Consider the following 15,713-nt stretch of genomic DNA (forward strand, 5'->3'; position numbering starts at 1 on the left):
TAAATTAGGTTACTTGCATTTTTTTTTTTAAATATGCAGCAACAAAAACATAAGAAAAACTCATCGTGGTAATTTGGCTTAATATTTCCTTAAAACGAACCTTGGATATCTGAAGGAAGTGTGAGAACTTCAGCAAATTAGTGGCTACTGATTGGCTGCAGTGCTTACATGGCACAACAGTGTCATGCCATCATTGGGAGACCAGGTGCCGACACACAAGGCGAGTATCTTTTATTTTAATCTGAAGACCATAGTATTTAAGAAGAGGTTGTCCATGTAGTGGAATTCCCCATTAAATGTATGTGTGCTGTTGTATTAACAAATGAAATCACCAGAAAAAAAGGGCGAAAGTCCAAATCTTTAAAATAACCCAATAGCATCATTAGTCATCCACCAAATTTTACAGTAGGCATTATGTTCTCTGGTAGGTAGTATTCTCTGGGCATCCACCAAATTTACATCAATCAGACTTCCAGACATGATTTATCACCCCACACAAGACAATGGAAATCCATTACGTGAAGCACATGACACCCACTTGTTCTACTTGACCCTACCCAAGTCAGTCTGAAAATCTAAAGTCAGTGATGAAATGCTTGTTTATTGAGATTGATTTTATGTACCTGCCTGCAACAGAGAGAGAAAAAAAAATCTGTAAAATGTCTTATTACTATGTGTGTTTTTCAACATGTACAGTACTCTACTAAAAAAAAAAAAAAAAAAATTACCTTGTCATCGATGATAACCAAGTCTTTGGGTTCAGTCCGATCAATTTTCAATACACGATATTTAGTTTCAGCATGATTGCTCCCAACAAGGAAATATCTCTAAATTTTCAAAGAAAAAAGAAAAGCCAATAAGCAACTTCAAACCTGAACATAAAATAGCATAAGTACTATTAATTGGAGAAAATTATAGACCAAAAAGGACCAAACTTTTAACAAAAAGTACAGTAAGTCACAATATTCAGGTGCACATCATAAGCACATTAAGTAAAAGTAAGGCTGGACTCTGATCTAGTGGAACCACGGTGGTAGTGAGAGCAGAGATCTGTGTGGCAAAACTGCATGGACTTTACAGCAACTCGCAATGAATCCAATGCAAGAACAGAAGAGGCACATGATTTTTATTAAGTTTACCTGCATTTATTTGCTACAGGGACTAAATATTGTCACATTGTCCGGAAAAAAAAACATTCTCTCTCTCTCGAATTTTCTGCAGTTAAATTCAGGTCCTACCACAGTCGACGCATCCATCAAATTACTGGATGTATTACATCCGTTTTACAATCTTTTCACAACGTCCGTCGATACATCGCATCGACACAGCATGACGGCCGTCTCAAGACAGAAATGTGAAACAGGCCTAACCGATCATTTACTGAGCACAGGTGAGGATATAAACTAGGATTGGGTGCATATGACCAGGCGACAAAACTTTTGTCTTGCCAAAATCTGACCATTCTGTGTCCATTAACTGATCAATATTTCTGCATTGATGGCAATTTATTTTCTTAACCTAAACCACATTTCAGGGGGGTTTCAGCTTTCCAAAGAATAATTTATACAACCAATGGATGAATATAACGTCAGGTTATAAGCTTTTATTTCCATAACATGGATACGTGACATAACTTCTGTCAGGGAGTGTACTGTATCTATAACAGCCATTAACCAGTTAAATGTGGCTGTCAATCTCTGACAACAGTATTTAAATGAAATGTGCATAAACCCCTCACGACATGATCAAGGGGTACAGATGGGTTACCATAGAAGCAGAGGCCTGTCACTGCCATCTTGGTATTCCTATGAAGCTCAGTGACAGGATGATCCCATTAGTGACCATAGTTTTTAATATATGCAGCAATACAATGGTAATGTAGTATACAGTATCAGCAATTGAACAACGTCAGGTTCAAGTCCCCTTAACGGGATTAAAAATAATGTAAAAGTTAAAAATTACCCCCTTTACTACTCATTAAAAAAAGGATGTAAAATTGTGTTTTTGGTCACATAACCTTTCTAAACAAATGCCATTAAAAGTGATCAAATGGTCATTTGTTCCCCAAATTGATTTCAACGCAGTTCAGCAGGCCAAAAAACAAGCCCTCACTCAGTTCAATCTACAGAAAAAAAAATTCCATTGCTTAAATAGAAAAAATAAATTGATGCAAATTTGTTATCGCCATAAGTCGCACTGACCTGGACAACCATGATTCTAAGTCAAGCAAAATTAACGTGATTATAAAAACTCCCAAAAAATGAAGGGATTTAGTTTTTTTTACCACTTCATTCCCCTTTTTAAATACATTCTATGGCAAAATGAACTGTGTAAATCAAAACTACATCTTGGTCAGAAAAGCAGAAACACTCATGCAGCGGCTATGACATCAGAAAAATAAAAAAAAGTTGTGTGTCTTGGAAGAAGGGGAGGGAAAAAATTGAACAAACAAAAGAAAGAATTCCTGGACCTTAACCCCTTCACCCCGAAGCCTGTTTTCACCTAAGTGACTGGGCCAATTTTTACAATTCTGACCACTGTCACTTTATGAGGTCATAACTCTGAAACGCTTCAAGGGATCCTGGTGATTCTGACATTGTTTTCGTGTGACATATTGTACTTCATGATAGTGGTAAAACTTCTTCGATATGACTTGCATTTATTTGTGAAAAAAAAAAAAATTTGTAGAAAATTATGAAAATTTAGCAATTTTCAAACTTTTAGTTTTTATGCCCTTAAATTAGAGAGTTATATCACATAATATAGTTAATAAACAACATTTCCCACATGTCTGCTTTACATCAGCACAATTTTGGAAACAATTTTTTTTTGTTAGGGAGTTATAAGGGTTAAAAGTTGACCAGCGATTTCTCATTTTTGCAACAAAATTTGCAAAACCATTTTTTTTACGGACCACCTCACACTTGAAGTGACTTTGAGGGGTCTATATGACAGAAAATGCCCAAAAGTGACACAATTCTAGGTACTCAAAACCACATTCAAAAAGTTTATTAACCTTTCAGGTGCTTCACAGGAATTTTTGGAATGTTTAAAAAAAAATTGAACATTTAACTTTTTTTTCACAAAATTTTTACTTCAGATCCAATTTGTTTTATTTTACCAAGGGTAACAGGAGAAATTGGACCACAAAAGTCATTGTACAATTTGTCCTGAGTACACCTATACCCCACATGTTGGGGTAAACCTTTGATTGGGCACATGGCAGAGCTCGGAAAGGGAAGGAGTGCCATTTGACTTTTCAATGCAAGATTTGCTGGAATTGAGATCGGAACCTATGTCGCGATTGGAGAGCCCCTGACGTGCCTAAACAGTGGAAACCCCCACAATTGACACCATTTTGGAAAGTAGACCCTCTAAGGAACTAATCTAGATGTGTGGTGAGCACTTTGAACCTCCAAGTGCTTCACAGAAGTTTTATAATGTAGAGCCGTAAAAAAAAAAATTCATATTAATTTTCACAAAAAATGATCTTTTTGCCCCAAATTTTTTATTTTCCCAAGAGTAACAGGATAAATTGGACCCCAAAAGTTGTTGTGCAATTTGTCCTGAGTACGCTGATACTTCATATATGGGGATAAACCACTGTTTGAGCGCATGGAAGAGCTCGGAAGGGAAGGAGCGCCATTTGACTTTTCAATGCAAAATTGGAAGGAATTGAGATCGGAACCCATGTCGCGTTTGGAGAGCCCCTGATGTGCCTAAACAGTGGAAAGCCCCCACAAATGACCCCATTTTGGAAAGAAGACCCCCTAAGGAACTTATCTAGATGTGTGGTGAGCACTTTTAACCCCCAATTGTTTCACTAAAGTTTAGAATGTAGCGCTGTGAAAATTAAAAAATCATTTTTTCTTTCCACAAAATTATGTTTTAGCCCGCAATTTTTTTTCCCAAGGGTAACAGGAGAAATTGGACCCCAATAGTTATTTTCCAATTTGTCCTGAGTACGCTGATACCCCATACATGGGGGGGAACCACTGTTTGGGCGCACGGCAGAGCTCGGAAGGGAAGGAGCGCCGTTTGAAATGCAGACTTAGATGGATTGGTCTGCAGGCGTCATTTTGCATTTGCAGAGCCCCTGATGTACCTAAACAATAGAAACCCCCCACAAGTGACCCCATATTGGAAACTAGACCCCTCAAGGAACTTATCTAGATGTGTTGTGAGAACTTTGAATCAACAAGTGCTTCACTACAGTTTATAACGCAGAGCCGTGAAAATAAAAAATATTTTTTTTCCACGAAAATGATATTTTAGCCCCCACGTTTTTATTTTCCCAAGGGTAACAGGACGAATTGGACCCCAAAAGTTGTTGTCCAACTTGTCCTGAGAACGCGGATACCCCATATGTTGGGGGGAACCACTGTTTGGGCGCACTCGGAGAGAACTCGGAAGGGAAGGAGCACTGTTTTAGTTTTTCAAAGCAGAATTGGCTGGAATTGAGATCGGACGCCATGTTGCGTTTGGAGAGCCCCTGATGTGCCTAAACAGTGGAAACTCACCAATTCTAATTGAAACCCTAACCCCAACCCTAACCCCAGCCCTAACCCTAGCCCTAACAGTAATGGGAAAATGGAAATAAATATATTTTTTTAAATTTTATTATTTTTCCCTAATTAAGGGGGTGATGAAGGGGGGTTTGATTTACTTTTATAGCGTTTTTTTGGCGGATTTTTATGGTTGGAGAGCCATCACACACTAAAAGACGCTTTTTATTGCAAAAAATAGTTTTCGCATCACCACATTTTGAGAGCTATAATTTATCCATATTTTGGCCCACAGAGTCATGTGAGATTTTATTTTTTGCAGGACGAGTTGACGTTTTTATTGGTACCATTTTCGGGCACATGACATTTTTTGATCGCTTTTTATTCCGATTTTTGGGAGGCGGAATGAACAAAAACCAGCAATTCCTGAAATTCTTTTAGGGGGGCGTTTATACCGTTCCACGTGTGGTAAAATTGACAAAGCAGCTTTATTCTTCAGGTCAGTACGATTACAGCGATACCTCATTTATGTAATTTTTTTATGTTTTGGCGCTTTTACACAATAAAAACTATTTTATATAAAAAAATAATTGTTTTTGCATCGCTTTATTCTGAGAGCTATAACTTTTTTATTTTTCTGCTGATGATGCTGTATGGTGGCTTTTTTTTGCGGGACAAGATGACGTTTTCAGCGGTACCATGGTTATTTATATCCGTCTTTTTGATCGCATGTTATTCCACTTTTTGTTCGCCTGTATGATAATAAAGCGTTTTTTGCCTTGTTTTTTATTTATTTTTTTGCGGTGTTCACTGAAGGGGTTAACTAGTGGGATAGTTTTATAGAGCGGGTCCATAATGAGGTTAGCATATGAAGGGGCCATATTGGCCCCCATAGCTGTACCTTGTTTATGCGCGTAAAACGCGTCACCAAAAAGAAAATAACTACGTCTTAATAAAATCTCCAATAGTCTCAAGAGGAAGGCTTTTCCCTCGACCGTATATTTCTCTCGACTTATCAAGTCGTATACCATGTTGAATTGAGGCCAATTTAATAAAGCAAGATAAAAAGAAACCTCTATAGCAATTTTATTGATATAACAAATATATATACGCCGGGACGTAACTTTACGCTATATAGGAGTTCGGACTGTGGGCAGTTGGACCTGAGCGGTTTGACTCGCACGCAGTAGAGCACTATTTGATCTGTGAGATATGGCCAATAAGGCTGTGCTTGCAGTATCAGGGCGTTACTAGTTACGTTCCATTGGTGAATGAGAAAACACCATCTATTGATAAAGATTATAATCTATGCCTAATAATGAGGTTTTATGCTCTAAATAGTGATTAATAAGGCTGCCCCTAACCATAATGGATGGCACTATTAGAGGTGATGGCGCCTGCTCATATAACATATTGAGTAGAATAGCGCTGTCAGACGTTTCTGCACCTGTGCATATACATACAGAGGGTTAAGAGAAGTGCGCCACCTCCAAGATGGCGAAACTCAGCGCTATTGCGCGTGCGCCTGCGGCAGCCATTGGCCTGTAGTTCTAATTGTTAATATGACGTAGCAGACATGCGCATTAGGTGTCTATGAACGCCGACAGGCTGATGTCCTCCATTACTAACAGATCCTTGCGGCGCTATGAAGAGCATGGTCTGAAAAAAACGTAAGCACAATACAAGGTGTAATTATGCACGGATGCACTTTAATATATATATTCGAACACATGTATTTGATAAATTATTAATGGCTTTAATTAAGGAAGGTTTAAAACACTATATATATGCACTGCAAAGCTGTACCCATTGCTTGAGAAAAGCTCAGTGGAGCTGAAACGTCGCATTTAATGTGGGTCTGATTAAAACCTACACTCTTTGAAGAAATGGAGTGCTGCCTTCTTTTTTGATACTATGGAATGTGGACGACCAGTGGACGGGTTGTGTGGAGGCTTTGCACCCAGAGATAAGTAGTAGTGGTGTGCTGTTCCTTTTTTTTACATATACATACATATCTATATATATAATTGTCTAAGGGTTTTTCCGTCTGTCTGTCTGTCCCATTTATTCACTCTCTGATTGGTCGAGGCCGCCTGGGCCTCGACCAATCAGCGACGGGCATAGCATGGTGACGATGATGTCATAAAGGAAATCCCGCGTCTCCGATTGGTCGAGCCGCCAGGCCTCGACCAATCAGCGACGGGCACAGTAACGACGTAGATGTCATAATGTTTGCCATAGCGACGATGATGTCAAATAGGTTGCCTCGACCAATCAGCGACGGGCACAGTCGGAATCATCATTTTCCATATACTACGGGGACATGCATATTCTAGAATACCCGATGTGTTAGAATCGGGCCACAATCTAGCGACGGGCACAGCATGGCGACGATGATGTCATAAAGGTTGCCTCGACCAATCAGCGATGGGCACAGTCTGCCCCGAATTCGCCTCAACCAATCAGCGATGGGCACAGTATCGACGTAGAGGTCATAATGGTTGCCATGGCGACGATGATGTCATAAAGGTTGCCTCGACCAATCAGCGACGGGTACAGTCTGCCGCGAATTCTGGAATCATCATTGTCCATATACTATGGGGACATACATATTCTAGAATACCCGATGTGTTAGAATCAGGCCACAGTCTAGTATATATATATATATATATATATATATATATATATATATATATATATATATATATATTATAATATATTATATTATATATATATATATATATATATATATATATATATATATATATATATATATATATAATATATATATAATATAATATATATATATATATATGTATATATATGTATATACATACATACATATATACACACACGGTATCTCAAGGTGAGAGTATACGTATATAAACAGTGGGTACGGAAAGTGTTCAGGCCCCTTTAAATTTTTCACTCTTCATTTCATTGAAGCCATTTGGTAAATTCAGAAAACTTCATTTTTTTCACATTAATGTACACTCTGCACCCCATCTTCACTGGAAAAAAAAAACAGAAATGTAGTTTTGCAAATTTAATAAAAAAAGAAAAACTGAAATATCACACGGTCATAAGTATTCAGACCCAGACCCATTCAGTCACATGCTGTCCATTTCCTTGTGATCCTCCTTGAGATGGTTCTACTCCTTCATTGGAGTCCAGCTGTGTTAAATTAAACGGATAGGACTTGATTTGGAAAGGCACACACCTGTCTATATGAGACCTCACAGCTCACAGTGCATGTCAGACCAAATGAGAATCATGAGGTCAAAGCAACTGGCCAAGAAGCTCAGAGACAGAATTGTGGCGAGGCACACATCTGGCCAAGGTTACAAAAGAATTTCTGCAGTACTCAAGGTTCCTAAGAGCACAGTGGCCTCCATAATCCTTAAATGGAAGAAGTTTGGGACCACCAGAAGTCTTCCTAGACCAGGCCGTCCAGCCAAACTGAGCAATCGTGGGAGAAGAATGAATGTTTACAATAAAAAGGGTTGAAGGATGGAGGGCATGAGTGTTTCTCAGCTTCTCCCTCTTAGGGCACCTTTTGGCTTAGTGATATAAACTGGTGTTGCATCTGAAAAACACAATTAGATTTACAATGGGGATACATGTTAAGGACATGCTCAAAAGTTTGAAGAGTAGTGAACAGCAGAAGGAAATTCCAGAAGACTAGAGAAGCAATATAGAAGTTCTGGAATTGTCGATGAAAAGGCAAGTCCAAGAAAAGCCTGTACTGTCATGGCCAAAAGTTTTGAGACTTACAGAAATTAATTTTTTTACAAAGTTTGCAGCTTCAGTGTTTTTTCGTTTTTTATTCAGATGTTTTTATGGATGCTAAAGTACAATTCTAAGCATTTTATAAGATTTGAAAAACGTACTGACAAATACAAAAAAGTAATGCAAAGATCCAATATTTACAATAGTGTTGACTCATTTTTAAAGACATCTGCAGTTCGCCTTGGCATGTTGGATATCAGCTTCTGGATCAAATCCTGACTAATGACAACTGTCTAATCAGTGTCTGCAGTTTATCACAATTTCATTGTTTTTGTTTATCAACCTGCTTTTTGAGAATTGACCAAATATTTTCAGTGGGGAGTCTCATGGCAATGGATGCAAAATTTCAATTATTTGTTCACCAAATAATCTAGTTATCCCTCTTGCCTTGTTACTTGGTGACCCACCATGCTGGAAAAAGCACTGTACATGACCAAACTGCTCCTTAACCACTGTGAGAAGTTACTCTTGTAGGACAGTTAGATACCATTCTTAATTTTTTTTTTTCTGGTAAAAGGGGAGGAAAGAATAAAAGTGCACCAATCTTTTATAAATCTTGATATCTTGCATATAGGTCACTTGGGACAATTAGGTGTTCAAAGGTGGATTTCTTCTGTGGTCGGTATGCTGCAAATCCCTGGTAGCTAGTACGTCACTCAGACCAAGTAACCATAGGAGTGTTATCCAATAAACTTTATACCAGGCTATTTACGCTCCCGTGGGTGTAGGATCTAAGGCTTCTTATTATCCAAAAAAGGTTTTACCATAATTATTTTGCAAGAAGAAGCACATACAACGAGTTTCGACAGTATAAATGTCTTCCTCAGGTATATTGTCTTCTCCAGACAATGATTCTTCCAGATGTCCTTAACAGACTAAAGGGGGCTTTATCAGAGAAAATAGCTTTACCCCAGCCCACTTCAGGCTAATAACTGTATTGTTTTTCAAGAATCTCCATCTGTACTTGATGTTTTTTTCTCAGAGAGAATTGGCTTCTTTGCTGCTCTTCTTGACACCAGTCCAGCACCCAAAAGACTTTCATTCATGCACTAACACCTGCCTGCTGCCATTTCTGAGAAACCTCTCCACTTTTGTTCAACCTATCCAAAGGCTGAATCCTCTTTATGAGACCTGGCAGTTGTTGGATTTGCTAGGGTGCCTTGAAGCATTCTTCACACCAACTAAATATCTCTCTTTGATATTCCTGATGATCTGATAGTCAATTTAGGCACAATGTTGCAAGCAACAATGTCCTTGCCTGTAAAACCCTTTGGTACAAAGCAATGATGACTTCAAGCTTACGAGAAGAAAACGAAAATTATATAAGCAAGTCATTATGTGTCAGTGCTGATATTCAGTGGAAATAGCATTTTTGTGATTAAGTTTATTTTCTTTTAAAAGAACGACTTTGCAATTTTTGCATTTCATCTCACTCATGCAAATTACAATTATAAAAACTTAAGCAGCAAACTATGTGAAAACTAAAATTTGCATGCACAGATTATATTGCATTTGAAGTACTACTTAGATATAAATAAAAGATGAATGGGAAAGTAATGAGTAGTAAAAATAAAATAAAATCATAATATATTTCATGTGGTATTCTTCAGTTCTCTCTTCTCCATGCTACAACGAAGTTCAAAAAGAAGAATGTAACTCAAAAACATTGATAAAAGACATAGAGAACTATCAGTAACAGGACAACTTTGTCCTAATCCAATCAGCTCAATACTCATGCTGGTAAAGCACTGAACAGCATGGGGCTAACAGCTGATGTAAAGTGTTGATTTATTGGAAGTTGCCCTTGTTGCTCTGCTTTTTCAATGAATTTGATTAGTTTGCATCTCGGCTGGTGATACAGACAATAATTATGTTCCAAGACTGAGAAAGCATGGAAATCCATGTGAATGAACTATTGTTTAGGTCACCGAGCTGTTCAATTATATGACTAATTAAACAAACTACTGAAAGACAATCCAAACACGATCATTTTAACTATAATAAAATACTTCCATTATAATTTGCAAGTATTTTATGTACTTACTAGATGGCAGCCCGATTCTAAAGAATCGGGAGTCTAGAATCCATATATACTTTATTTATTCAAATGTAAGAATAATACAATTAATAAATAATAGTAAGAAAGAACAAAAAATGGCTGCACTCACCAGCTCTTGACAATTCTTGTTATTTAAGGTACAGTTACACAGGATCCATGAACATGCTTATGAGGGGAGTGATGAAAGACATCAGACAACAACTTTGCGTGTTGTGGCAAATGCCACAACAACGGTTCTTTGCTTAAGAACAATAATGTAAATAATAAATAATATGTATCAATAACTATGTATATTGGTATGTTCTATGACATTTTAAAATATTTCATTATTATGTGGAAAAGCTCTTAGTACCCATACTGGCGCATACTTGTGTGCCCATCAGGTATTTTCACAGTAATTTTACATCTGATGGGTTGGTATGAAACGTTTTTAATCATCTCTTGGGCTTAGCTAAGCCTTCATTTTAAAGAATTCTAATAAGTACAACAGAAATAAAAGCCTTTTTGTGTATCCAAATTTTTTGTGTTTATTTTTACAGAAGTGTAAAATTTAAGAAATCAACGTTCATAGTACACCGATGGGCTAATATAAGCATGCCCATCAACCACGTCACGGTAGCCTTTGAACTGATGGGTCCTAACTAACTGATTCCTATTTCTTAATACTCAAACCTCTTTCACATCTGCATGTTTCTGATATTTGCAGAAGTAATGTTAAAAACAATACAACTTCCACACTTGGCACCAAAGAACTGACCTACAACACACTTTCAGCAAGTGCCATGCAATGTAGATGAAGCTTGGAGTTAACTTGCAGTAAATGCGGCAAACGCGGCTTCGACAATTGCATTAAATGCAGCCACAACAAAAACACTGGTAAGTGGAGATTTTGTGGCGAAAACTGCAGAAACCACATGTGCCGCACCTGCCGCAAGTGAAGTACAAATTCCGTATACATTGCATGCAACTTACAGCAAGAGTGGCGTGGGTCAGCCCTTAGGCAGGAAGTGCAGAAATAGCCTTTTTTCCACCATAAATTCTCCAAATAGCAGAAAAATGTTGATGTGAAAGCAAAATCTCTATTCTTTCCCTATCTAACTAAATATGTAACTATCTATATATCTATTTCTATGTACAGAACACACCTGGAGATAGAGATGTGTGTGAACAGCCATCCCACCCGTCTCTTACCTGTTCACAAAAAACTCACCCTTTTTAAAAACAAAATGAAATCTCTCAGCAGCTATACTGCTGGAGCTTCAAATACAGGTTCCTATCACCAGAGACGGGCACAGCATGGCGACGATGATGTCATAAAGGTTGCCTCGACCAATCAGTGACGGGCACAGTCTGCCGTGAATTCTGGAATCATCATTGTCCATATACTACGGAGACATGCATATTCTAGAATACCCGATGCATTAGAATCGGGCCACAGTCTAGTTTCCTACATAAGTACTTAAAATCTATATGTCTATGGCTACACTAATTTTTTTTTTGTTTGTTTTTTTTCCTTATCTCTATACATAGAATTTGCCTATTGCTGTCTATGTTATTAGAAAAACTGAATAATGAAAAAAAAGAAAAGTAACTTTAAACTAAAATATTTTTGTAGATAATATTACGTGTGAAGACTTTAGTACTATCAGCCAATAATTGTCCTTGAAGTGGTGTATTAACCACTTTAACCCTCACATTGCAACATTGCTTCACCCTGGAAAAAGCAACATACAATTGACCATGGGCAAAAGCAGGTTCTGGTAGATAAATGCCAACTCGATGGAGGGTCTGGCCTTGAGATTTATTTATGGTCATTGCAAATGCGGGCTTGATGGGAAATTGTCTCCGTCTTAATTTAAAAGGTAATCCAGTCTCTGATGGACACAAATCAATTCGTGGAATGAATACCACATTTCCTGCTGCTGACCCACTAATTACTTTAGCCAGTATGATATTGGCATGTAAGGCAGTGACAATGAGCCGCGTACCATTGCAGAGACCTTTGTTCGTGTTCAGATTACGTAATAACATGACAATGGTGCCAATTTTAAGTTTCAGCCGATGTGAAGGCATTCCAGTTGGTGTTAGTGAATTCAAAAACTCAAGTGGGTATTGATCGAGGTCATCAGCTTCATCAGGATCGATGGAATCATCACTGATATATTCAGTATAGTCACCTATCAATAAATCCATGACTTGGGAATTGACTTTCTCAACGTCCTCATTTTTTGGACATAAAATTGCATGAGATGCAGCTGTATTTATGCTTTCGGTGTCATTCACATCAATACAAAGATTATCTCCAAAAATTTCAATTATTAAAGAGCCAGTGCATACCATGTATGGAGGAATTTCAATTACATCATCTCCAAGGTTATGTTCATTAGATAGTTCACCATTTCCCAGTTGAAGCAACCAACTGCTGTAGTGAGGATCAATGGAGCGCATGTTGTTAATAAGTGGCAGGCGAGTAAAATGTTGCCAGTGTTGTGAATATTTTATACAGCTCTCTACAACATCAGTTCTTGTCCCATGAGGGATGACAGGAAGACATTGTCTAAAGTCGCCTCCAAAAACAATCACTTTACCTCCAAACGGTGTTTTTTCTTTGTGAGCTACATTTGTTGTCATGACATCACGTAAAACTCTATCAATGACATGCAATGCATATTTGGATAGCATTGTGCACTCATCAATAATAAAAAGTTTAGTGCTGTGCAAATCTTTTGCTGCATCGGTATCATTCTTAATCCTGGAAACAGATGTTTCATTCACAGGAATTGGAATCCCATAAAGAGAATGAATGGTTCGTCCACCTTGTAGCAAGTTGGCGGCCATTCCAGTAGTGGCAGCAGGTGACACAATGTCTCCTTGTCCTCTTAGCTGATGTAGGAGTAGATGATATAGGTACGTTTTTCCGCTGCCACCAGGACCATCAAGGAAAAAACACTTTGCTGTAGAATTAGTGCCTTCTAAAGCTTGAGTGATAGCATCAAAAGCAAAAAGTTGGTCCTCATTTAGAGTAGCTTTCATTTCAGCAGCTGCTGATAACTCATAATCTTTATCATACTGTGGGAGGAGGTGTTGTTTCTTGACTGGACGTGGCAAATTAAAATCAGTATAAGTTTTGCCATGAGCTTTAAGAACATGTTGGACATCGGTCATAGCATAGCCTTCACAATTGACACACTCCAGAGTGTCGGAGTGGTATGCATAGCAGTAGTCTTCTACAAAGTGTTCCTTAAATTCATCCCATAAGTCCCGAGGTTTAGCTGGAGGACCAAAAATACAAATGTAGGCAAACATGTCACGTAGCTGTGCTGGCATGTTGAGAATACTGGCATCAAGTAATGTATTTCTCCACAGACTATCATCAAATAGTAAGCCAAGAGCTAATGCCGCATCTTTGAAGGTTTCATGTGTGACTCCGTGTACAGTTTTTATGCTGTCAAAACTGGTTGCACCTTTGACATGTAACAATAACAATCTTAAATAGTAGCGTTCTTGGTCTTTCACACTGACAGTATACATTCGTCCAATCACAGAACCACCTGCTCGCTTTCTAACTTCCCAAGAACCTTCTTTCCAAACATAGTTTTCGGGAATTTCACGGTATAAATAAATATGAGCATGATGGTCGTTCTGATTAAGCTTGAAGTAGGCCATAAGTGTAGAATTTTGATGGAGCTTTTGTTTGATGTTTCCAATAGAGTCATCCTCATGAAAATAGAGTGGCTGAGAATGCGGTAGATGTACAGCAAGGCGAATGATGCTATGAGATTGTTTATGCATTGGATATGAGAATATTCGCCAAGCTGCCTCTGGTGCACTGACATATCTTGAATCCATGAATTGGTGTGTTTCATCATGTTGGATGTTAGTCTGGCAGATTTCAAGATTGGCTTTATCATGTCCTTTGTAGACGTATTTAAATAAATATTTCACAGCCTGAATGGAACCACAAACTTCGACATTTATATGGCACTTGTATTTTAATAGCAGGAACGGATTATATGGAACCACCCACGAATTGTCAATCATGTTAGAATGGTGTTGAAAAGATGGGCCAAAGTGTCTGCGATAAGTAGGATAGGCGTCCTTAGCTATGATGGTTCTTGGTTGCAAATCTTTAGGGAAACCTTTTGTACACTTCCCCAGATCCATACAGGGAGAATTTGGGTTGTGTTCTCCACACGGACCATGAATCATATGTTGGAGAACAATTTTATGGAGCTGAGGGTAGTTGGTAGGATTGGGAATTTCAGCCCACACTGTATTGTCTATGTCCTCCTCAGTCCTTAATTTGGAGTTGCTGTCCAGAATAATCAAAATGTGAGCGTGTGGAAGGCCACGTTTTTGAAATTCAATTACATGAACCATAGCGCAAACTTTCCCAAATAATCCGTTGTTAATGTCTTTTAAGAGTGCTTCCAGTTTTATTTTGAAAACACGTGCCACCAAATCAGGTCTATGTTCCACACGCTGCCAAGGTTCCAAATTCTCAGTAATCTCATTCCATTTCGGATTACAGGTCATGGTGATGAATAGATCAGGACGACCATATTTAGTCACAATAGCCATGGCATCCTGGTACCGCTGCTGCATATTCCTGGGACTGCCTTCAAACGAAGATGGTAAAATGACCGTTTTTCCAATGGGGATGCCCTTCTCAATGGATTTTTTCTGGAGATGTTCCTGGAGTACACAATAATCCTCTACTTTCAAATCCTTTTGGTGTTGACGGATATAATTTAGGCGATTTGCCTCGATTTTCACATAAGCATCCACTAAGTACTGCTGAGTGAGTTTGCCACCATTCAGGAGTGGATTAAACTGATTACGGACAGACAGCACATAGCAGTAATATTGCAGTTGTGTAACTCTGCGTGGACTTTGCCCTTGTTGCTTGAGGCCATCATGCCAGCCCTGGTCTCCGTAAGGGAAAAATAAAGGATAGAGTAAAGCATCTAAATTACTGTGTAGAATGCTGACCTGTTGTGTTCTTGGCGCCAAAGGATTTTTGGGGTCCGGTTGTAAATGTATTAAAATATCACGATTAAATGGTGGCTCTCCATTGTCATTTTCAAATACGACAGCAACTTCATTGACAGTTGGATTATTATATCGGCGAGGGTCTTGATTCCGATCTTGTTTAAGGGCCATGATGATATTTGGCATGAGAGTGCCATTAGCTTCAGCTTTAAGATGTTCTTCATGTTCCACATCTCGTAACATTTTGTAGGCAGCAACAAAGGGATTCACATTGTCTAACTGAAGAGCAATTATACTCATCAAAGTGGGATGACATTTTTGATTTTGTTCACAGTTTAAACGTTGTTCATTCGCGGTAGCGGTATCCA

At 38.3% G+C, this 15,713-nt stretch overlaps 1 protein-coding gene across 3 annotated transcripts in view; it reads right to left on the bottom strand.

The window, feature by feature from the left end:
- FIG4 (FIG4 phosphoinositide 5-phosphatase) overlaps positions 1 to 15,713 on the bottom strand; it is a 613,672-nt gene that overhangs the window by 491,369 nt on the left and 106,590 nt on the right. For all 3 annotated transcript variants that reach the window (XM_077289568.1, XM_077289569.1, XM_077289567.1), the window contains one exon: positions 729 to 827. In XM_077289568.1, coding sequence (XP_077145683.1) covers positions 729 to 827 — 99 coding nt within the window. The remainder of the gene's footprint in view (positions 1 to 728; positions 828 to 15,713) is intronic.

Source organism: Ranitomeya variabilis, chromosome 2 (genome assembly GCF_051348905.1).
Source record: "Ranitomeya variabilis isolate aRanVar5 chromosome 2, aRanVar5.hap1, whole genome shotgun sequence".
In the NCBI taxonomy this organism is placed as follows: domain Eukaryota; kingdom Metazoa; phylum Chordata; class Amphibia; order Anura; family Dendrobatidae; genus Ranitomeya; species Ranitomeya variabilis.